At 45.7% G+C, this 23,534-nt stretch overlaps 1 protein-coding gene across 1 annotated transcript; it reads right to left on the reverse strand.

Moving 5' to 3' along the window:
- Nucleotides 1–359: 359 nt before the first annotated feature.
- mtdha (metadherin a) lies at nucleotides 360–23,295 on the reverse strand. Its single transcript, XM_031794990.1, has 11 exons — nucleotides 22,857–23,295; nucleotides 22,384–22,473; nucleotides 21,700–21,784; nucleotides 14,563–14,718; nucleotides 13,836–13,883; nucleotides 13,481–13,648; nucleotides 5,033–5,110; nucleotides 4,846–4,917; nucleotides 4,495–4,742; nucleotides 3,328–3,421; nucleotides 360–3,024 (listed from the first exon to the last, which is right to left on the reverse strand). The coding sequence occupies exons 1-11, from the start codon at nucleotides 23,196–23,198 to the stop codon at nucleotides 2,951–2,953; spliced, it is 1,455 nt and encodes a 484-aa protein (XP_031650850.1). The 5' UTR covers nucleotides 23,199–23,295; the 3' UTR covers nucleotides 360–2,950.
- Between the last annotated feature and the right edge of the window lie 239 nt (nucleotides 23,296–23,534).

Below are 23,534 nucleotides of genomic sequence, written 5' to 3' on the forward strand. Positions count from 1 at the left end.
GAAATCGCCCCAGTCCTATTATGTATACATGAAATCGCCCCAGTCCTATTATGTATACATGAAATCGCCCCAGTCCTATTATGTATACATGAAATCGCCCCAGTCCTATTATGTATACATGAATCGCCCCAGTCCTATTATGTATACATGAAATCGCCCCAGTCCTATTATGTATACATGAAATCGCCCCAGTCCTATTATGTATACATGAAATCGCCCCAGTCCTATTATGTATACATGAATCGCCCCAGTCCTATTATGTATACATGAAATCGCCCCAGTCCTATTATGTATACATGAATTGCTGTGAATGTGTTGAATTGCTGTGTAATAAGAAACTCGTCATAGTTGCAGTAAAGCATTAGGAGTTATATTGTTTTATTTCAACAAACCTTGAAAAATCATTTCATTTCTTCATAAACAAAATCATTCTTAAATCATTCTTCTAAAGGAGAAGGTATAAATACATGATTGAATCATCTTTTTAAAAGGTTAATGATCAACAGAGAGAGTCAGGTGAGTGCAGCGCCACCAGACTTGACTGATCTAGTCTACAGAGAACTATGGGCTGTAAAACACTGAGCTAAGAGCCTCCATTCGGCAACGCTCTTCTTTACACACTCAAAAGCTACCAATAATACAGTCCATTTGATTTCAGCTAAAGCGTAGGCAGGCTGTCAGCCCTCAATCTTCAAGCCCAGTCCTGCTCATTCAAGGCTATATACAGTGAGTGATAAAGTACCAATCAGAAGTAGTAACCCGCCCATTCTTTAAATCATACTGTATGAGTACGGTCGTCAGTCAAGAGACTAAATGCATTTTTTTAGAACCAAACTTGCAATAGGATGGATGCGGTAACTCCCCAGCCCTTGATCTGAAAACTATCACAAGAGATGTAAATAAATGCACATACTAATATACTACAGGTTAAGGCAATACAATTCAGTTCCTGATACCTTTAAAATGACTGACATGGAATTAAAGCTGCTCCACACGACATCTCATCTTCAGTACCTCCCCACCCCAGCCACCTCTCCCTTATCAGCACATCGACTTCCAACTAAAGTCACAACCAGGAATTACACCTTCACATTCTGCTAAACGGTCTTTTTAAAAAACAATCATGAAAAGACAAAGATAACATATAGGATCCAGCCTGACAGTGCAATCAATCCCAGAAAAATGACACATTAGGAAAAGCCCTTGTGTTCTGTACATATGGCACGGCCTTTTCCCACCAGATAGGATGGAAGAAAAGAGGTTAAGATAAGAACCCTCTCATACACAGCAGAGCACAAAACTACTGGTGTCTAAGTACTTCCTGTCTCATACTGGTGTCTGGAAGTACTTCCTGTCATACTTTCTCTACTGGTGTCTAAGTACTTAATGTCTTATACTGGTGTCTGGAAGTACTTAATATCTCATACTGGTGTCTAGAAGTACTTCATGTCATTCTGTCTCTACTGGTGTCTAAGTACTTAATGTCTTATACTGGTGTCTGGAAGTACTTAATATCTCATACTGGTGTCTGGAAGTACTTAATATCTCATACTGGTGTCTGGAAGTACTTAATATCTCATACTGGTGTCTGGAAGTACTTAATATCTCATACTGGTGTCTGGAAGTACTTAATATCTCATACTGGTGTCTGGAAGTACTTAATATCTCATACTGGTGTCTGGAAGTACTTAATATCTCATACTGGTGTCTGGAAGTACTTAATATCTCATACTGGTGTCTGGAAGTACTTAATATCTCATACTGGTGTCTGGAAGTACTTAATATCTCATACTGGTGTCTGGAAGTACTTCATATCTCATACTGGTGTCTGGAAGTACTTCATGTCTCATACTGGTGTCCGGAAGTACTTCATGTCTCATACTGGTGTCTGGAAGTACTTCATGTCATACTGTCTCTACTGGTGTCTAAGTACTTCATATCTTCACCCCTCTTTATACTTCAATTGGTCCATATTTAAGCTAGGACCCCGGTACACAGGCGGGAGGTGGGCGACACTGTACCAGCTAGCTAGCTAGGACCCCGGTACACAGGCAGGGGGTGGGGCGACACTGTACCAGCTAGCTAGCTAGGACTCTGGTACACAGGCGGGAGGTGGGGGGGGGCGACACTGTACCAGCTAGCTAGCTAGGACCCCGGTACACAGGCGGGAGGTGGGGGGGTGGGGCGACACTGTACCAGCTAGCTAGCTAGGACCCCGGTACACAGGCGGGAGGTGGGGGCGACACTGTACCAGCTAGCTAGCTAGCTAGGACCCCGGTACGCAGGCGGGAGGTGGGGGGGGGCGACACTGTACCAGCTAGCTAGCTAGGACCCCGGTACACAGGCAGGGGGTGGGGCGACACTGTACCAGCTAGCTAGCTAGGACTCTGGTACACAGGCGGAAGGTGGGGGGGGGGCGACACTGTACCAGCTAGCTAGCTAGGACCCCGGTACACAGGCGGGAGGTGGGGGGGTGGGGCGACACTGTACCAGCTAGCTAGCTAGGACCCCGGTACACAGGCGGGAGGTGGGGCGACACTGTACCAGCTAGCTAGCTAGGACTCTGGTACACAGGCAGGAGGTGGGGGGGCGACACTGTACTAGCTAGCTAGCTAGGACTCTGGTACACAGGCAGGAGGTGGGGGGCGACACCGTACCAGCTAGCTAGCTAGGACTCCGGTACACAGGCTACTTTTGAATAATTCACAAAAATAAGTTAACAACCTCCCTCCTAAACCCCCTATTCCACTTCCGTGTAGCATTTAGTGTAAATAGGTTAGATTAGGCTGACCAGTCCCCAGCTAAATGAGCTGTTCTCTCTTTTTTGGGGGATATTTAAAAAGTACAGTCAAACTATTCTGTATAAAAGTCTGTACTTGCAAATGATTGATTGCATTTATAACACATTGAACAATCCTTTTGCATAATAATTCATGTGGGTTCTTGTTTCTTAACTTCCTGTCTCTTTCCGGCTCTTCTTCTTCTGGGACGGCTTGGGAGCATCGAAGCTCGGGTCGGATATTTCTGAAGAGAAAAGAATGGACAATGTGTCAAAAACAGAAATACATTATATTTATTATGGAAAAGCAAGTCAGCAGTAGTGGAATGCAAGTCAGCAGTAGTGACACCAACCATTGTAAGAAAATAGTTTGGCTTCACAATGAGAGAGATCTGATCTGCCTTCTGTTCAGTGTTGATACACATGAGTAGCAACACACTGACTGTCCCAAAATGGCACCCTATTTAGAAAGTAGTGCGCTATAAAAGGGAATAGGGTGCCATTTTGGACGTAAACTATGGTTAAGGTTGCTACTACTAGTATCTTACTCTGTGAGGACGGCTGGGAGATGGACTGTTTGGTCCCTGCTGGGGGAAGTGCTGAACTCTCCACTGGTGTGACTGTCATGCTGTCAGAGGTCACCTGTACAGAGAAGGACAAGTCACACCATGTCATAGCTGGTTACACAACACACCATAATCAAGGGGCTGAGTCCCAAATAGCACCCTTTATAGTGTACTACTTTTGACCAGGGGTCTTGGTTAAAAACACTGCACTACTGTATATAGGGAATAGGCTGCAAATATGACCAGCAACACATCTTTCACATCCTGTTTCAACTGCTCAAGACGTTACAATGTTACAGGACACTGGAAATACAACACATCATTCTCTGCCATGTAGAATACTAGATATTCATTACAGCTTTCTTAGCCATTTGGGATGCAGACACGTCTGTTACCTGGCCTGCAGCACCACACGTCTGTCACCTGGCCTGCAGCACCACACGTCGGTCACCTGGCCTGCAGCACCACACGTCGGTCACCTGGCCTGCAGCACCACACGTCTGTCACCTGGCCTGCAGCACCACACGTCTGTCACCTGGCCTGCAGCACCACACGTCTGTCACCTGGCCTGCAGCACCACACGTCTGTCACCTGGCCTGCAGCACCACACGTCTGTCACCTGGCCTGCAGCACCACACGTCTGTCACCTGGCCTGCAGCACCACACGTCTGTCACCTGGCCTGCAGCACCACACGTCTGTCACCTGGCCTGCAGCACCACACGTCTGTCACCTGGCCTGCAGCACCACACGTCTGTCACCTGGCCTGCAGCACCACACGTCTGTCACCTGGCCTGCAGCACCACACGTCTGTCACCTGGCCTGCAGCACCACACGTCTGTCACCTGGCCTGCAGCACCACACGTCTGTCACCTGCCTGCAGCACCACACGTCTGTCACCTGCCTGCAGCACCACACGTCTGTCACCTGGCCTGCAGCACCACACGTCTGTCACCTGGCCTACAGCACCACACGTCTGTCACCTGGCCTGCAGCACCACACGTCTGTCACCTGGCCTGCAGCACCACACGTCTGTTACCTGGCCTGCAGCACCACACGTCTGTCACCTGGCCTGCAGCACCACACGTCTGTCACCTGGCCTGCAGCACCACACGTCTGTCACCTGGCCTGCAGCACCACACGTCTGTTACCTGGCCTGTAGGACCACCTTCCTCTGCTTTTTTCTTCCTATTCTTCTTCTTCTTGGACCTGGCAGCCCCCCCGGCAGAGTCATCCTTCTCCTTGTCATCGTCTGACCCCTGTGCCCCCTGGGGGTGGTTGGGTGCAGGGTCCTGGGGCGGGGGGCCGGGGGCCTCTACCACCGGGGGTCCCTCATAGTTCCCCCACAGCTCCGTAGGGGCGTTCCAGTCTGAGCTGGGGTCCGCTGCTGCAATAGCGCCTGGAAACAGAACAGAGAAAATAGCAGTTACATATCGTACCCACCCAGTGAAGGCAGAAATCACAGCAGTTGCTATATTTACTCTAAACGGATTGTTTCTTACTTAATCCTGACCACTCATCAGAAGGAGAGGGGCATTCCCACTGCAGCTCAGAGGCAGGATGGGTGATGTGCTCTGGAGGAGAGACACAGAGACAGAGAGACAGACAGAGAGAGCATCTTAGCCTTCCTCAAACCATACAAAATAGTCCATTCTACAGTCCCTGACATCAGTGATAAGTGTTAATCACCTATAGTCTTCAGTCCAAGTACAGAGGGTAATGTGTTTAGTTCAGTCTTCATCCTCCCATCAACCCCACTCCACGACCCTGGAAGGAATAAACCAATAGAGACTGTTGTTATCACAGAACATCCAGAAAAACACAAAAGCTTAGAAATTCAGTTGGCATTCTCAAATCCATCTAACAGATGGAAACGTTAAGGGGCCGATTCAGACTTATGAATGTATACCTTTCGTACACACGTCTCAGTATTTGGTATTCAGACTTACCTTATAGTACCACAGTGTGAGTCATAATACCCATAAAACCTAGCAGTCAAACAGGGCAATTTTTCGAATCGTTTATTGCAGTATTTGTTATTCCCATATGGAATTTTAGAAACCCTTGTAGGTTTACCCTGGCGTGGCGTTTTGATAACCATGTAAATCTCTCTGGGACAAGGTGACTTTTATTATAATATCCGCTTATAATTAACCCACCCCCCAAAAATGAAACGCTAATTAGCTGCTAATGTGGCTAACAAATGCCATGATGATCTGGACGAGACTGACGAATCGAGACAAAGGGAAGAATCTCTGGATTAACTATCTAATGTTAGCTAACTGTAGTGTGACGTTTCCCAGCGAGAAAACCAAATAAACTATCTCAAACAGAAGAGGGAACTAACAGAATCATCAACAACCAAAACGAAACAGGTGGGGGGGTTCTAGGGGAGGTTCTGAAAGATACTCATGGGAGGGTCCACTGAAAGATGACTAGCAACAACAACTGGGACCTGAAAGACACCCACCATTAGACCCACTACATTTTCCCAAGAAGAGGAAAACAATTCAAACCAAGGAAACAAACAAAAAAGTGGAGCAAAATGAAAACAATGAAGATCAGATATTTTTTGTAATTTTTTTTATAAGACAACTGGGCCATCCACTCATCCACTCTTAAATATCACCTGGGCCAGCAAAGGTGTAACACATACTGACTAACGGGGTAACACCAAATCGGTGCGCCCTACGTGCTAATTTCCAACCTCGAAATATAAATGGAAAAACCAAAGACTAACAGTAGTAAAGATTAAATAGGATAAATTGCTTTAAAAATTTACAATTCTGTTAACAGTCTTTTGTAAGCTTTAATTGACAAAATACCTGTTAGCAAAGGTGTCAGGAGCTTGCAGGGATTTGTAGTTTTGCATGATGTTTACTTTGATGCTAATTAGCATTTGTCAAATCAGAGTAAATAGAGACGAATATATTGAAAGAAGTCACCTTGTCCTCGATTTACATGGTTATCAAAACATTACTCTACACGAAACACAGCCCTTATTTTAAATGTTTCTAAAATCCCCTATGGTGGGGATGGTGGGAAAACGATTGGAACCATTTCCGTTTGACCACTAGGTTTTATGGGTATTATGACACATCTACTGTGGGGCTCAATTCAGTCGTGTAACACGCCCTGTAGGTGTGGCTACCTTGCCCACTCTGAATAAATGTAATTTAAAGAAAGGCATCTAAATAAGTGTCTCCAGTTCAGCACCAAATGGTAGATTAAAAAATACTTTAGTTAAGTATTTAAACTGGCCTGGAAAGCCTTCACACAAAATAAAGAAAATGGTGGTTTGATTCATTCAGTTCTTCAATCCATGGTAATGTTGGAAGATTAGTGTACATATAATTATAACAGGGAGAACACTGTACAAAACTAGGTTATACCCTCGTCTATTGCCTGCACTAATCATGGAACTGTGTGATGACACAGCCAAGTATTGCGCCATGCGTCGGGTTCAAACTGTTAGATCTTGAGCTGCGCTGCATAATGATTTAATTAGCCGACATGTCTTTTATATCAATATTATCAACTGGTACTAATGATTCTCAGCAACACGGCTGTGACAGCGTTTAAAGGAAGCAAACGATATGGTGGGCTATACCAACTGATGGGAACAAGGGTATTAAATGGAATGATAAGGTAGGCTCTGCCAAATAATGGGAACCAACAGCACAACATTTGATGTTATTGACCATAACCTGTTTGGCTTTTCAACCTTAGCCGTAACTAGCCAGGTACAGTGCATTCTTGGTTATTGTCCAGCCATGTGGTCCAGTGCTGCAAAGAAGGACTGAGTTAAGGTGCTTCTGGCCCAGAACAGAGCAACACGTCTTGCTCTTCATTGTAATCAGAGGGCTGATGTTAATACTATGCATCCCAGTGTCTCTTGGCTAAGAGTTGAGGGGAGACTGACTGCATCACTTCATGTTTTAATAAGGAACAATGTGTTGGAAATTCCAAGTTATTTGCAGAGTCAACTTACACACAGCACTGACACACACCGTACTGACCTCCATATGCATTACAGTGCATATTTTAACAGCAAGTTAAACGCCTTCACATCAATAATCCTCAAAGCATGATCTCCATGTTCACAAGATGTATTGAGTTGAAACAGCATGAAACTGAGACAAAGACAATAATGTCTGCATAAACCAATGTAATCTGTCCTAAAATACAAACTAGATATGAATGTAACCTGATATTTTGCTCACACTGACAACAAGTAAAAGCTAGGCTAACATACTGTAGCAATTAAGCTAGTGCTGTCCATCTATTCCACAAAGTACACATACACATCCAAATAATGCTCTGAAAGGAAAGATGTATGCAAAAGGAATGAACATACTAACTGATAAAGCTTCCTAAGGCATACAACGTAATGGATGGATGAAGATCGTAAGCAGACAACGGAAACAGAGCACTCTGAGCTCTACATGAGGCAACAATGAACAACTTCCTCCTAACAGGTCTATTTTCTCGGTAAAGGAAAATACTCCAGATCAACACTAGGGGGAGCTAAATTCAAGGTTAGTAATATAGGTAAGTATTAGAACTCCGATAACCACTGATAACTATGGAATGTCTATATAAGAGAACTTGCTTGTTTAGACCCCTGGAGAGAGGAGAAGGACCGTCTCTGTGACGGGCCTAAGAAACAACTTAGTTCCTTCTTGCTTGCAGAGTCTAACCTCGACTTTACCATCCTTGCCGGGGAAGACCTGAGTTACCAGTCCAACAGGCCATTCATTTACTTGTTTGTCTTTGAGGAGGACAATGCTTCCAGGCTCAAGGTTGGGCTGGTTTGACTGCCACTTCCTTATCTGAAGTGAAGACAGGTATAGTTTCCTCCACCTATCCCAGAAGGTATTTGCAAGATGTTGAACCTGAAGTCACTGCCGCTTAAAGAGGTCCTTGGCTCCATAGTCGCCAGCAGGACTCGAAGGGATACTCACTTTCTGTGTGAGGAGAGCAGCAGGTGTAAGTATGAGGGGGTCATCTGGATCCGTAGAGACTGGAACCAGAGGTCTGGCATTGATGATGGCAGCCACTTCTGCCATCAGAGTAATGAGCGTTTCGTGACTTAGCGTTGAATGACCCTGTTGGAGGAACACAGCAAGGAGAATCCTGGATTCTACACCAATCATCCTCTCCCAGGCACCACCCATGTGAGAGGCATGTGGGGGTTTGAATATCCAGATGCAGCCCTGTTCTGACAGGTAGGTATCCACCGAGTCGTTGTTGATGTTCGAGGGGATCTTATGTTCCTTGCAGGCCCCAATGAAATTGGTCCCACGGTTGGAATGAATCTGCTTTGCTGGGCCTCGGATCGAGAAGAAACCCCTCAGGGCGCTGATAAAGCTTGATGTATCCAGTGACTCGCGCTCTCACGCTCATACAGGTGAATATGACGACCCACCACTTACTGTGGGCGAGGCCTCTTGTCTGGCGAGAGGCAACGGTCCATGGACCAAACACATCCAGGCCGAAATGGGTGAACGGAGGTTCGGTGGAAAGACGATCAGCAGGAAGGCTGGCCATCTTCTGTGCCTAAGGAGGACAGCGAAGTCTCCGACAGGTGACACTGGTGGATGATGCTGTTCACGCACCTTTCACCGCCAACTATCCAAAGACCGGTTGTACGGATGGCTCCCTCTGTGAAAAGGCATCCCTGATGTTGGATCCGTTTGTGTCTCACCAGTAAAGTTGCGACGTGATGTTTCCCCGGGATGATCAGGGGGTTCTTCTCATCATGCCCATGTTTTGCTTCTGTGATGCGACCCCCAACTCTCAGAAGGCCGTCTTTTTATTTTTATTTTACCTTTATTTAACCAGGCAAGTCAGTTAAGAACAAATTCTTATTTTCAATGACGGCCTAGGAACAGTGGGTTAACTGCCTGTTCAGGGGCAGAATGACAGATTTGTACCTTGTCAGCTCGGGGATTCGAACTTGCAACCTTTCGGTTACTAGTCCAACGCTCCAACCACTAGGCTACCCTGCCGCCCAATGGATCCCAGGCTCTCAGAGAGCTTTCGTAAGGAATTTTTTCCTGGTTCCTGATCCACTCAAACTCTCTTGGATTTATTTCCTCTTGGACTGTCTGTATGACGATATCCTTTGACTGAGAGCATCTGTCTGGTGTACATGCTGTCTGACAGTAGTGCCAGCCCTTACAGTTGCTGTTTTTTCCCGCAATAGTGCTGATAAAGAGACGAGGGATGTGGACGAGGTGAGTGATGGCACGAGTCGGCGACTTCTACGTGGAGAACCTGGGGGGGGGGGGGGGGGGGGGTTGATGAGCTCAAAAGCATCCCTTTCAAGACAGAGACCAGCGTGTCAGAAACGCTGGGCCAGAGACCCAGGTTGTGTCTGAGAGGTCTGCTAATCTGTAGGTAGATCTCCTTATCCGATGGACTCGATTACTGACAGAGGTAGAAACGCCAGGTCTCATTGTAGATGTAGCCTAACACCACCCAGCTGTCTGTGTGGAAGGTTGTATCATCAAGCTCAATGTCTATTTCTGAGGTGATTAGCTCGGCCAACTCGACTGCTGCGCAGAGTTCCAACCTTGGAATCGTGTGTTCTGGGTGTGCCGTCAGTTTTGCTTTACCCATAACAAAAGCCCATGTGACTCAATCCTTTGACGTCTGTCACTGAGGTAGGCACCTGCGGCTATTGCCTTTGTGGATGCATCCGAAAATATGCATAGTTCTCTTCGTCTCGCTTCTGAGGGTGAGAACTTCGTGTAGGCCCAAGAGATATGGAGGTTACATAGCTCTTTCAAAGACTCTCTCCATGCAACTCATGGCTCCTCCATTTCTGGATGCAGGGGGGAGTCCCATTTGTCATTGTGAGCTCCCTGAGAATAGACTTGCCTTGAATGGTGACAGGGGCCACAAATCCCAGAGGGTCGTACAGACTGTTCCAAGTTGATCGCACTCCTCGGTGTGTGAAGAGCTTCTCATCTTCGGCTACCTTGAAGGTGAAAGTATCGGTCCTGAGGTCCCAGTTGAGCCCCAAGCTGCACTGCATAGGCAGACATGGCCTATTATGACCCATCCGAGGTCAAAGTTCTTGGCGTAAGGTAAGTCATGGGACCCATTAATTTGCTTGCGCACCTTGTAGACTCTGGTAATGTCTCTTCCAAGAAGGAGCATGATGAGAGCCTTGGGTTTGAGTTCTGGGATGAGGTGAGCATGGTGGAGCTCTACGTCTGGAGTTGGTTTCTCAAATCGGGTGTTCTTGCCCATCCATAGATTCTACCTGGTAGCCGTTGGCTCTTCTTCCAACTGTCTCCATCACTCCAGCGCAGGTCTTAAGGGAGTAGGGAGAGCTGGGGCCTTGTACCAATGATCTGTTGCTTTGCTCGTCGAGGATGGTATAGAATTTCACTGCTCTCTCTCGGTTACCTGTTGGGTAGATTTTGACAAGGCAGATCTTAGAGCAAGACCTGTCGGTGAGGTTCCTAACGCAGACTTGCGTACACTGAGACGTTACGTCGAAAGGAGGTGTGAGCTCTCTCTCCCCACTGTGCTTTGTAGGAAGGTCTGCTTTTTGACCCAGGGGGCTGGTCCTGGATGAAGGGTGGTAAAAACCCACAACTTAGGATAGGGAGTAAAAAGAATATGGAGCAAAACGAACAGGGAAAACCAAAACGAACAGGGAAAACCAAAACTCACACTTCTTTCAACCTTATATAGCTTGAGCATTAATTCACACCTCAGCTGATGTGAAGTGTAGCTCTCCCCAACATCTCTCATGCTCCAATGGAGCACTGGGCTGGGCCAGCCACTCCTAAATAGCACCTGGGCCAACACAGGTGAAACACCTTCCCACTAACAAGAAGGCAGACAGCACAGGTGTAACGCATACTGACTGACGAGGTGACACCAATGTGCTAAAATGCTATACATGCTAAAATGCTATACGTGCTAAAAGTCCAACCTCTTACATTTTTTTTTACTTTAACAGGACCAAGATGATGACTCCACCATCCAAACCCAAGCCTAGGTTACCTTCAGTGTCCTATCCCCAGGTGGGTTAGGGTTAAGCCCAGTAGGTTACCTTCAGTGTCCTATCCCCAGGTGGGTTAGGGTTAAGCCCAGTAGGTTACCTTCAGTGTCCTATCCCCAGGTGGGTTAGGGTTAAGCCCAGTAGGTTACCTTCAGTGTCCTATCCCCAGGTGGGTTAGGGTTAAGCCCAGTAGGTTACCTTCAGTGTCCTATCCCCAGGTGGGTTAGGGTTAAGCCCAGTAGGTTACCTTCAGTGTCCTATCCCCAGGTGGGTTAGGGTTAAGCCCAGTAGGTTACCTTCAGTGTCCTATCCCCAGGTGGGTTAGGGTTAAGCCCAGTAGGTTACCTTCAGTGTCCTATCCCCAGGTGGGTTAGGGTTAAGCCCAGTAGGTTACCTTCAGTGTCCTATCCCCAGGTGGGTTAGGGTTAAGCCCAGTAGGTTACCTTCAGTGTCCTATCCCCAGGTGGGTTAGGGTTAAGCCCAGTAGGTTACCTTCAGTGTCCTATCCCCAGGTGGGTTAGGGTTAAGCCCAGTAGGTTACCTTCAGTGTCCTATCCCCAGGTGGGTTAGGGTTAAGCCCAGTAGGTTACCTTCAGTGTCCTATCCCCAGGTGGGTTAGGGTTAAGCCCAGTAGGTTACCTTCAGTGTCCTATCCCCAGGTGGGTTAGGGTTAAGCCCAGTAGGTTACCTTCAGTGTCCTATCCCCAGGTGGGTTAGGGTTAAGCCCAGTAGGTTACCTTCAGTGTCCTATCCCCAGGTGGGTTAGGGTTAAGCCCAGTAGGTTACCTTCAGTGTCCTATCCCCAGGTGGGTTAGGGTTAAGCCCAGTAGGTTACCTTCAGTGTCCTATCCCCAGGTGGGTTAGGGTTAAGCCCAGTAGGTTACCTTCAGTGTCCTATCCCCAGGTGGGTTAGGGTTAAACCCAGTAGGTTACCTTCAGTGTCCTATCCCCAGGTGGGTTAGGGTTAAGCCCAGTAGGTTACCTTCAGTGTCCTATCCCCAGGTGGGTTAGGGTTAAGCCCAGTAGGTTACCTTCAGTGTCCTATCCCCAGGTGGGTTAGGGTTAAGCCCAGTAGGTTACCTTCAGTGTCCTATCCCCAGGTGTGTTAGGGTTAAGCCCAGTAGGTTACCTTCAGTGTCCTATCTCCAGGTGGGTTAGGGTTAAGCCCAGTAGGTTACCTTCAGTGTCCTATCCCCAGGTGGGTTAGGGTTAAGCCCAGTAGGTTACCTTCAGTGTCCTATCCCCAGGTGGGTTAGGGTTAAGCCCAGTAGGTTACCTTCAGTGTCCTATCCCCAGGTGGGTTAGGGTTAAGCCCAGTAGGTTACCTTCAGTGTCCTATCCCCAGGTGGGTTAGGGTTAAGCCCAGTAGGTTACCTTCAGTGTCCTATCCCCAGGTGGGTTAGGGTTAAGCCCAGTAGGTTACCTTCAGTGTCCTATCCCCAGGTGGGTTAGGGTTAAGCCCAGTAGGTTACCTTCAGTGTCCTATCCCCAGGTGGGTTAGGGTTAAGCCCAGTAGGTTACCTTCAGTGTCCTATCCCCAGGTGGGTTAGGGTTAAGCCCAGTAGGTTACCTTCAGTGTCCTATCCCCAGGTGGGTTAGGGTTAAGCCCAGTAGGTTACCTTCAGTGTCCTATCCCCAGGTGGGTTAGGGTTAAGCCCAGTAGGTTACCTTCAGTGTCCTATCCCCAGGTGGGTTAGGGTTAAGCCCAGTAGGTTACCTTCAGTGTCCTATCCCCAGGTGGGTTAGGGTTAAGCCCAGTAGGTTACCTTCAGTGTCCTATCCCCAGGTGGGTTAGGGTTAAGCCCAGTAGGTTACCTTCAGAGTCCTATCCCCAGGTAGGGTTAGGGTTGTGCCCAGGTAGGGTTAGGGTTGTGCCCAGGTAGGGTTAGGGTTGTGCCCAGGTAGGGTTAGGGTTGTGCCCAGGTAGGGTTAGGGTTGTGCCCAGGTAGGGTTAGATGTGCCCAGGTAGGGTTAGATGTGCCCAGGTAGGGTTAGATGTGCCCAGGTAGGGTTAGATGTGCCCAGGTAGGTTTAGATGTGCCCAGGTAGGGTTAGGTGTGCCCAGGTAGGGTTAGGTGTGCCCAGGTGGGTTAGGGGTAAGCCCAGTAGGTTACCTTCAGTGTCCTGTCTCCAGGTGGGTTCAGAGTTCAAGTGTCGGGGTCCTTTAGGGATGGCCGGCCACTTCTCCCCGTCTGAAGAGCATATATGGGTGGGCAGCTTCATGGAGATATCTGGCCACCCTCCACCATTCACTGACGGCTCCTCTCTCCAGCTGGTGGACACTAGAGGGAGGGAGACATGGATCGGTCAGTGTTACTTTGGCTTAGTGAAAATGTTATCCTTCCATGGACACACTCAGCTGTGTTCTTCACAGGAAAGGACAGTCCAGAATAAAATATGTCTGTACAGGATTGAACAGTTCAGTTATTGACGGGACAAGAATCAGACCAGGAGACAGCGGTGCTTTACCTGGTGTCGTGAAAGAATCTCCTTTCCCAGGCCTCAGGTGCAAGGGCTCTAAGGGGGAAGAGAAGACACTGTCTCAATGGAGAGAACAAACTAAAGAGCCCTCCTCAGAAGATCACATAACACCGGAGCCCTCTTCAGGAGATCACATAACACCGGAGCCCTCCCCAGGAGATCACATAACACCGGAGCCCTCTTCAGGAGATCACATAACACCGGAGCCCTCTTCAGGAGATCACATAACACCGGAGCCCTCCCCAGGAGATCACATATCACCGGAGCCCTCCCCAGGAGATCACATATCACCGGAGCCCTCCCCAGGAGATCACATAATACCGGAGCCCTCCCCAGGAGATCACATAACACTGGAGCCCTACTCAGGAGAGGAGTGAAAGGAGTTTCAGGTGTTCAAACCCAACTAAAAAGGGAGCGAAATATGACATGCTTCGGAATAAACTGGCCCTATAAACGGCTTCATACACATACGTCTCTGTTCAATGTAGTACATTTTTTAACTACACACCGGTACATATCCTTGAGAGCCTCCGGCACACTTTGTGAAGACAAAAGACACAGTGAGTCAGTGCTATAGGGTTGCAAGCTCTCAGTAACTTTCCCAAAATGCCCAGAGTCACAGATTTCCTATGTATTCCTTACTGATTCTGATGATCTTCCAACCAGGATTTCTGGGAGACATGGGAAAGTTACCAGCCTAATACAGATGGCATACCTCTGTTCTTCCTGTTGACCGGGGCGGTGAGAGGAGGCTGTTCCACCTGGCGGTGAGGTACCGGCACCCCCTCCGGGCTTCCTGACCCATCAGGCCCCTTCTCCTTCCTCTTCTGCTGCCGCTTCTCCCGGTTACTCACCTTAGTCTCCCACGCACCTGGAAGAGAGAGCAGGGGTTTGGTTTCTTTAAATCTACTAGGATTATAAATGTTGTTGCACCTGGAAGAGAGAGCAGGGGTTTGGCTTCTTTAAATCTACTAGGATTATAAATGTTGTTGCACCTGGAAGAGAGAGCAGGGGTTTGGCTTCTTTAAATCTACTAGGATTATAAATGTTGTTTCACCTGGAAGAGAGAGCAGGGGTTTGGCTTCTTTAAATCTACTAGGATTATAAAATGTTGTTTCATCTCCCTACCTTTAAGAGATCTGGGGTGAATTTTCCCCTAGGTAAAGATGTAGGATCAGCTTCCCCTCCCACATTTTAACATTGAGGGTATTTCCAAGGTAACGGATTTGCGCCGAGACTGATTTTCCATTTCAAATGTATGCCAAATAAAAAAAAATATTTGGAAGTTTAACAAACCATAAAACTCTATGCACAAGGACTACTTATAACGTTTTACAAAAACATTTACTGAAAGAGCTGTGCATTTACAAAGTTTGGTAACAGAATTTCAGTAAAATCACACAAAGTTCTGTCCACGTTTTCCAAAAACTCTTAAATATCTACTCTGGATTAAGATAAAAAATGTCTGCAGAAATAAATGGGGTGTCAGCTATGACATGACACATTGAAACAAATCTATTTTGGGTTAATGAACTACAGTAAGTGAAGTGGATTTATACCCAGTAGCAGACTAGTGGTAACGGAGCGTGGATCCTTGATCTGAACTAAACAGAAATCCATAATTACAGATATGAATATCATTCTCTTCATGGTGATGTATCCTAAATTGATACACTAAAAAAGGTAGAAATACACAATATCCTCCTTTGCATATTTTGGTATTATTCTACACACTGGCTATTATTTTAATGAGCCCAAACACAACCAAATTTGGTTGGTCCGGACCAAATCTGAACCAATCATAGACTTCCATGTTTCTCAAGTTTGGATATCAAAGCATAGTAGATTAGACTACAATCCAGTACTAGTGTTGTCATGATATCAGAATTTTTACTTCGATACCAGGTTTAAATATCATGATACCTGATACCATCATGACACAAAAACAAAGGCATATTAGCCAAAAAGTCCCAGAATTACACTTTATCCAGACAGATAATCTCAGCTACTGCTCTGTTCAATATCAAATCAAATGTATTTATATAGCCCTTCGTACATCAGCTGATATCTCACCACTAGGCTACCCTGCCGCACCAACAATACAGGTTAACACACATTCAATAGGAGTATGAATGCATTGAGTTAGTCAGCTTGTTTTAGCTGGTATCATGGGGTTATAGATGACAAACAACCCCTTAGCATTAGCCAATAAAATCCATCCTAACTGTAAGAGAACATATGTTATTGTACTGATTAACATTTGCATAGAAGAAGCTCTCTTTTATAAAACTTGTGCACTGTTTCTAAGAAAGTAATGACGTTATTCACGAGGCAGAACGACATGAGGCAGAACGACATGAGGCAGAACGTGGTTGTGGAATCTAGTGGAAACCAGACGGGTGGCGAGGCAGAACGTGGTTGTGGAATCTAGTGGAAACCAGACAGGAGGCGAGGCAGAACGTGGCTGTGGAATCTAGACGGGAGGCGAGGCAGAACGTGGCTGTGGAAACCAGACGGGAGGCGAGGCAGAACGTGGCTGTGGAATCTAGTGGAAACCAGACGGGAGGCGAGGCAGAACGTGGCTGTGGAATCTAGTGGAAACCAGACGGGAGGCGAGGCAGAACGTGGCTGTGGAATCTAGTGGAAACCAGACGGGAGGCGAGGCAGAACGTGGCTGTGGAATCTAGTGGAAACCAGACGGGAGGCGAGGCAGAACGTGGCTGTGGAATCTAGTGGAAACCAGATGGGAGGCGAGGCAGAACGTGGCTGTGGAATCTAGTGGAAACCAGATGGGAGGCGAGGCAGAACGTGGCTGTGGAATCTAGTGGAAACCAGATGGGAGGCGAGGCAGAACGTGGCTGTGGAATCTAGTGGAAACCAGACGGGAGGCGAGGCAGAACGTGGCTGTGGAATCTAGTGGAAACCAGACGGGAGGCGAGGCAGAACGTGGCTGTGGAATCTAGTGGAAACCAGATGGGAGGCGAGGCAGAACGTGGCTGTGGAATCTAGTGGAAACCAGATGGGAGGCGAGGCAGAACGTGGCTGTGGAATCTAGTGGAAACCAGACGGGAGGCGAGGCAGAACGTGGCTGTGGAATCTAGTGGAAACCAGATGGGAGGCGAGGCAGACAAAGACGTGATTAATAAAGTTTTAGGGACAATCAGCTTTGAAATCAGTATATTTTGCACTATGGTTAGCATATCACAAACCAAGTAGTAGGGTAGTGAATTAATGTTAGCGTCAGCTGTCAGCTAGCAAGGGAAGCCAGCCTCCAATTAAAGCTGGAAGCTTCTATAGGGCAGCACACAATGGGCCCAGCGTCGTCCGGATTTGGGTTAGGCCGTCATTGTAAATAAGGACGTGTTCTAAAACTGACTTGCCTAGTTAAATAAAAAGGTTACATTTATTTTTAAAAAATATAAAAATACTGGTACCTCTTGCATTATATTGTTGTGTTGCAAACAGTAATGAACAGCTTCAACATTTCTACATGCCGTGTTCAATTATTAAAGTATGTCGACTTTTGTGCAGCATGAGTGCGGAGCAGGGGAGAACGACTGTCCCTCCTCATTGAAGCCAAAGTTCAAGGTCGACCGCTAATGTAAATACATTCATCAGGTCATGATCTATGGATTTCACAACTGGGAATACAGACCTGCATCTTTAGGTCACAGTTAACTTTAAAAAGTAGGGGTGTGGATCAGAAAACCAGTCAGTATCTGGTGTGATCAGAAAACCAGTCAGTATCTGGTGTGACCAGAAAACCAGTCAGTATCTGGTGTGACCAGAAAACCAGTCAGTATCTGGTGTGACCAGAAAACCAGTCAGTATCGAGTGTGACCACCATTTGCCTCACGCAGCATGACACGTCTCCTTCTCATAGAGTTGATCAGGCTGTTAATTGTGGTCTGTGGAATGTTGTTCCACTCCTCTTCAAATGTCTGTGTGAAGTTGCTGTATATTGGCGGGAACTGGAACATGTGGTTGTACACGTCAATCCAGAGCATCCCAAACATGCTCAATAGGTGACATGTCTGGTGAGTATGCAGGCCGTGGAAAAACTGGGACATTTTATTCATGTGCATGTATGGCCTTTTCAAGTTTTATGTGTGCTTATTTTTTTAAAGGTAAAATTAATAATACTGAAACCTGATGTGATAACTTGGGTCATGGGGCCGTACATTATCATGCTGAAACATGAGGTGATGGCTGCGGATGAATGGCACGGCAATGGGCCTCAAGATCTCATCACGGTATCTGTGTGCATTCAATTGGATTTTATCGATGGCAATTTATGTTCGTTGTCAGTAGCTTATGCCTGCCCACACCGTAACCCCACCATGGGGAACTCTGTTCACAACGTTGACATCAGCAAACTGCTCAACCACACGAAGCCATACACGCTGTCTGCCATCTGCCTGGTACAGTTGAAACCGAGATTCATCCTTGAAGAGCACACTTCCCCATTTGACAGAAGTACCAGACATAAATTCTAGTAATGAACCTTTTTTTTGTTGTATCAAAAGTGCATTAGTTTCAGCATACTGCAAAAAACTATTCAGTCCAGTCCACTAGTGTACTCAACTCATGTGCTCTACATTAAAGTACTCTTACTTTACTGTGCTGTCCAAACTTGTGAACCCAACTGTGGTTTGTGACTACTTTTATTTCCCATTGTAGCAAATGTAAAATTGCAGAAATGCCGTTACCAATTTTCTAACAGAATTTAGTTTTAATCACTTAATTAATAAACAAATTTGATATCAAACAAATGAATTGATAGGTTCTTTACTTATTACTTCTGTGAACTTTCATTATCCTCCTTCATGAGGGAAATTTGTTTTAAATATCTTAAATATGTGGGCTTTTGGTAATGGAATTTCAAGGCACAAGGCAATGTTTCTTAAAACGTACATAAGGCAAACAAATGTCAAACTAAATATAAGTGTTCATATTAGTTGGCAGGGGTCTGTACGTCAACATTATTGTGTTTATTTATACCTTCTTAGACTTCGGGTAGATGTTTCCTTTTCCTGTTTGACCAGAAATCAAAGCATTTGCTTCTTCCTATTTTTTAGGTTGGAAATGTAAAATACAGGGCATTGGGAAAGTATTCAGACACCTGGACTTTTTCCACATTTTGTTATGTTACAACCTTATTATAAAAGGGATTCAATATTTTTTTCCCACCAATCTACACACAATACCCCATAATGACAAAGCAAAAAAAGGTTCTTAGAAATTTTTGCAAATGTATTAAAAATAACTGAGAAAAAAAAATCCCATTTACATAAGTATACAGACACTTTACTCAGTACTTTGTTGATTAACCTTTGACAGCGATTACAGCCTTGAGTCTTCTTGAGTATGACACGACAAGCTTGGCACACATGTAGCCTAGTGGTTAGAGTGTTGGGCAAGTAACTGAAAGGTTGCTGGATAAAATCCCCGAGCTAACAAGGTAAAAATCTGTCGTTCTTGCCCTGAGCAAGGCAGTTCCCTGTTCCCCGGTCACCGAAGCCGCACCTCCCTGGTTCAGAGGGGTTGGGTTAATTGCGGAAGACACATTTCAGTTGAAGGCATTCAGTTGTTAAACTGACTAGGTATCTCCCTTTCCCTGTATTTGGGGAGTTTCTCCCATTCTTCTCTGCAGATCCTCTCAAGCTGTCAGGTTAGAAGGGGAGCGTCGCTGCCCAGCTATTTTTAGCTCTCTCCAGAGATATTCGATCAGGTTCAAATCTGGGCTCTGGCTGGGCACTGCCAATTTTGCAGGTTTTCCTACTTACAAAGCATGTAGAGGTCTGTAATTTTTTTAATCATAGGTACACTTCAACTGTGAGAGACAGAATCTAAAACAAAAATCCAGAAAATCACATTGTATGATTTTTAAGTAATTCATTTGCAAGAAATTTCTGTCATAGTTGAAGTGTACCTATGATGAAAATTACAGGCCTCATATTTTTAAGTGGGAGAACATGCACAATTGGTGACTGACTAAATACTTTTTTGCCCCACTGTATAAAAATATATATACATAAATGTTAAAAAACATTTCTAAAAACCTGTTTTCGCTTTGTCATGACAGGATATTGTGTGGAGATTAATGATTTTATATATTTTTAAATAAGTCTGTAAAGTAACAAAATGTGGAAAGGGGAAGGGGTCTGAATACTTTGCGAATGCACAGTATATACACACACACTTTAATTTCTCACAAATACAAACGATCATAGCTTTCATTTGTCATGTTGGTGTCCTTTTACATGGAAATGACCTGAACTGATCCAAGATCAGCATCTATGAGAAACCTCACCCCCCCCCCCCCCCCTGACCACCTTTATACATCTCTTAATGAAAAAGATGATACCTATAGAACTAAAAGCATAGCTTGATAACCTTTTTAAGTGTGATTTTTAAAGGTTTTAATGAATGTCATCATACAGATATCCAACTTATGGTTGCATAGCCTTAATTACTGCTTGGCCAACATGGACATTTATACACAGCTAGATGTTAAAGGTCAAGGTCAAATGACATCAGTCATTAAAAACTTCTTAGGGACTGGTTGTAATTCTGAGTGTCCCCAAGATGGCAGCAGTGTATGTGCAATGTTTCAGATGGATAGCTCGGAGTATGACTGATCCTCAAGACTTTATGTGAAGTTCACGGGTACATTTGGGCAAATCGTGAAGGAGACATTCGCATTCATATTCCATTTTTCTGCAAGAATATCGTCAAATCTGTATACTTGGACTTTGATTTAGCTTTCCCAGTATTAGTAGCCATATAAGTTCAACATTTGCAAAACAACCCGTTTTCATAACTCTGAATACAATTTTTGTCCAAAATGAAAAGGCATGCTGTCATACAAGGTTGGTAGCTACATTTGATCACATATACATGGTTTTCGGGTACTCCCGTAAAGCCCAGCTCATTGGCTATCTAGCTAGCTTTGTTTGACCCCGATTAGTGCTTATTTGACAAAGATTGTCGTTCAAGTGATGGCTGCCCGCCTCATCGTCGTGCCATGAAGTCGTCACTCTCTGACCAAATATGATGTCCTATAGGATATACTACACCCCTAATGAAATAGTGAAGTCTGGTTACCTTCTAGGATCTCTGAGGAATAGATACAAACATGATTTGACTCGTTCAAATTGAACGAGTGGAAAAACAAAATCGATTGTGCATAACAAAAAGACACTTCATGTTATCTCTGGGACCCTTTGGATGATAAATCAGAGCAAGAGTTCAGAATGTAAGTACACATTTTACCTTCAGAGGTGAATTTATCAAACCTATCTGGGTGAAAACTTTTGTTGTTAGGAGCTCTCCTCAAACAATAGCATGGCATTTTTTCACAGTATTAGCTACTGTAAATTGAACAGTGCAGTTATATTAACAAGAATTTAAGCTTTCAGACGATATATAGACACTTATATGTACAGACGTTTGATGTTTCTCTAAAATCGGTGATCTTGACACAACGAGCTGAATGGCCAAACAACTGCCACTTTCCAGATGAAGTTTGGAAGTCCTGGACTGGACCAGAACCATTAGTCATAACCTCTCACCCATCTGACTAAGCAAGTTCAGTTGGACACTAGGGTTGCATCCCAAATTACACCCTAGTCCCCATATAGTGCACTATGTAGGGAATAGGGTGCCATTTGAGACTTGTCCTGTGTGTCACTGCCTAATCCCCTAACAATGCCATTGTGGCCTCATATACAAGGGTAGTCTACGGCACAGTCTGAATGAAATCAGTAGAATTCTTCAGGATACATTTAGCTACAAGGGTTTAAAGAAGTCAACCAAGGTGACGGGTTCATACAGGGGTTAAGGGTCATACCATCATCAGGCTCTTTGCCATCGCCAGCAGAAACCCTCTTGGCTGGTTTCACCTCGGGTTTGGCTTTCTTCTTGGTTTTCTTCACCTATTCAATTAAAGAAAACAAAAAGTCAAACTTTCAAAAAGTGCAAGCAATATTAGTCCTTATGGTCATTCACTGGTAATGGGTGTATTGACATTTTTTATATATACACACACTAGATGAATGATAGGGGTGCTCTGTTGAAGCCACCGTGTCTCCTTCGGCACAAAGCAATAGAAATGCATTCATTAAAATGCGGAGACAGGGCTTTCATCAACTCTAACTACTGTGGAGACAGGGCTTCCATCAACTCTAACTACTGTGGAGACAGGGCTTCCATCAACTCTAACTACTGTGGAGACAGGGCTTTCATCAACTCTAACTACTGTGGAGACAGGGCTTTCATCAACTCTAACTACTGTGGAGACAGGGCTTTCATCAACTCTAACTACTGTGGAGACAGGGCTTTCATCAACTCTAACTACTGTGGAGACAGGGCTTTCAGCAATTCTAACTACTGTGGAGACAGGGCTTCCATCAACTCTAACTACTACAGATGCAAGGATCGCTTAGCCTTTTGGAATTGGATAAATACATTCCCCTCTTGTCATCCAAAATAGACTTTCAGAAGACTTAAAGATATGTTATTGTTAGGTACAAACCTCAGTAGTAATCTCTGGGGAAGGTTTGGTCATTTCTTCTGTCACTTCCTCCTGAGGCTCTGGAACTGTTCGTCCATTATACTGAGCCTTCTGTTGAGAGAGAAACGACAACATGTGAACTATTTCTGAAGCCGTGTATGAGTGACAAATAACATGATAAACCAAGACATCAGGCAGGCGGTGATCAGACAAGCTATAGTTAACCAGCCAGGCAGCTTACTACCGCAAACTAGCGAAATTGACTAGTTAGTTAAACTTGCATGTCTTAGTACTAGTTAGGTGATTTATGATTCACATGGAATTGAAAGCAAACGAACATTACATGAGAATACGACGACTCATACTAACGAAGAGAGCTATCTACAAGGTAAACTTTCAAAACAAAGATCTTAGAAATGGTTTCGATATTCAGCTAGCTAGTTTGCCAGTGCCACGACAATGGCCATTTACAACTGGCTAATATGTGAAGCTACCTTTTCAGTAGATTTCTTTTTAGTCTTTTTATTTTGTGCCTCGGGCTTCACAATCTTATTCACTTGGGCCTTGAGGGAATCACCACTGTCTTGTGTAACCGGAGCTCCTAGCTTTTTCCCACCGAAGAGTCCGCTACAGACCGCGGCCCACGACATGACCAGCAGCCCCACCGCGGCCGCCGCGGAGAGAATCGCCCATGACGGGTACAGCTCAGGCGTCAGTCCCAATTCCACCCCAAACTCCGATCGGATATATCCCTCCCCGGTGGATAACAGCTCTCTGAGACGACTGGATATCAATTCGGCTTGCTCAATAGCTGAAGTTTGCCAGTCCGTTGCCATCTTCTCAAAGCGCCAGCTAGCATGTAGCTTAGCCACTGCTAGCACCACTAACTTGTTAGCTACCGCTGCTAGCTGGGGGAGGGGCTTGGACGGACTGACGAGCTGTTTACAGGGCGGCGGGGCGGGGCGGGCGGCGGGGAGGGGCTTGTACGGTCTGACGAGCTGTTTACAGGGCGGCGGGGCGGGGCGGGCGGCGGGGAGGGGCTTGTACGGTCTGACGAACTGTTTACAGGGCGGCGAGGTGCGGGCGGGCGGCGGGGCACCCGGAAAAGGCCAGTTACGTCATCGAGAGAAAGCGGGGACGGAGGAGCGCCCTGATAAAATCGGGATATATTG

Source organism: Oncorhynchus kisutch, linkage group LG17, assembly GCF_002021735.2.
Source record: "Oncorhynchus kisutch isolate 150728-3 linkage group LG17, Okis_V2, whole genome shotgun sequence".
NCBI lineage: Eukaryota > Metazoa > Chordata > Actinopteri > Salmoniformes > Salmonidae > Oncorhynchus > Oncorhynchus kisutch.

Excerpts from the sequence above, each read along its gene's own strand:
- mtdha (XM_031794990.1), bottom strand. The coding sequence starts at position 23,198 with ATGGCAACGGACTGGCAAACTTCAGCTATTGAGCAAGCCGAATTGATA. Across the intron at positions 21,785-22,383 it reads CCCCAGAGATTACTACTGAG|GTGAAGAAAACCAAGAAGAA; the intron begins GTTTGTACCTAA and ends TTAATTGAATAG. Across the intron at positions 4,743-4,845 it reads TGATGAGTGGTCAGGATTAA|GCGCTATTGCAGCAGCGGAC; the intron begins GTAAGAAACAAT and ends TTCTGTTTCCAG.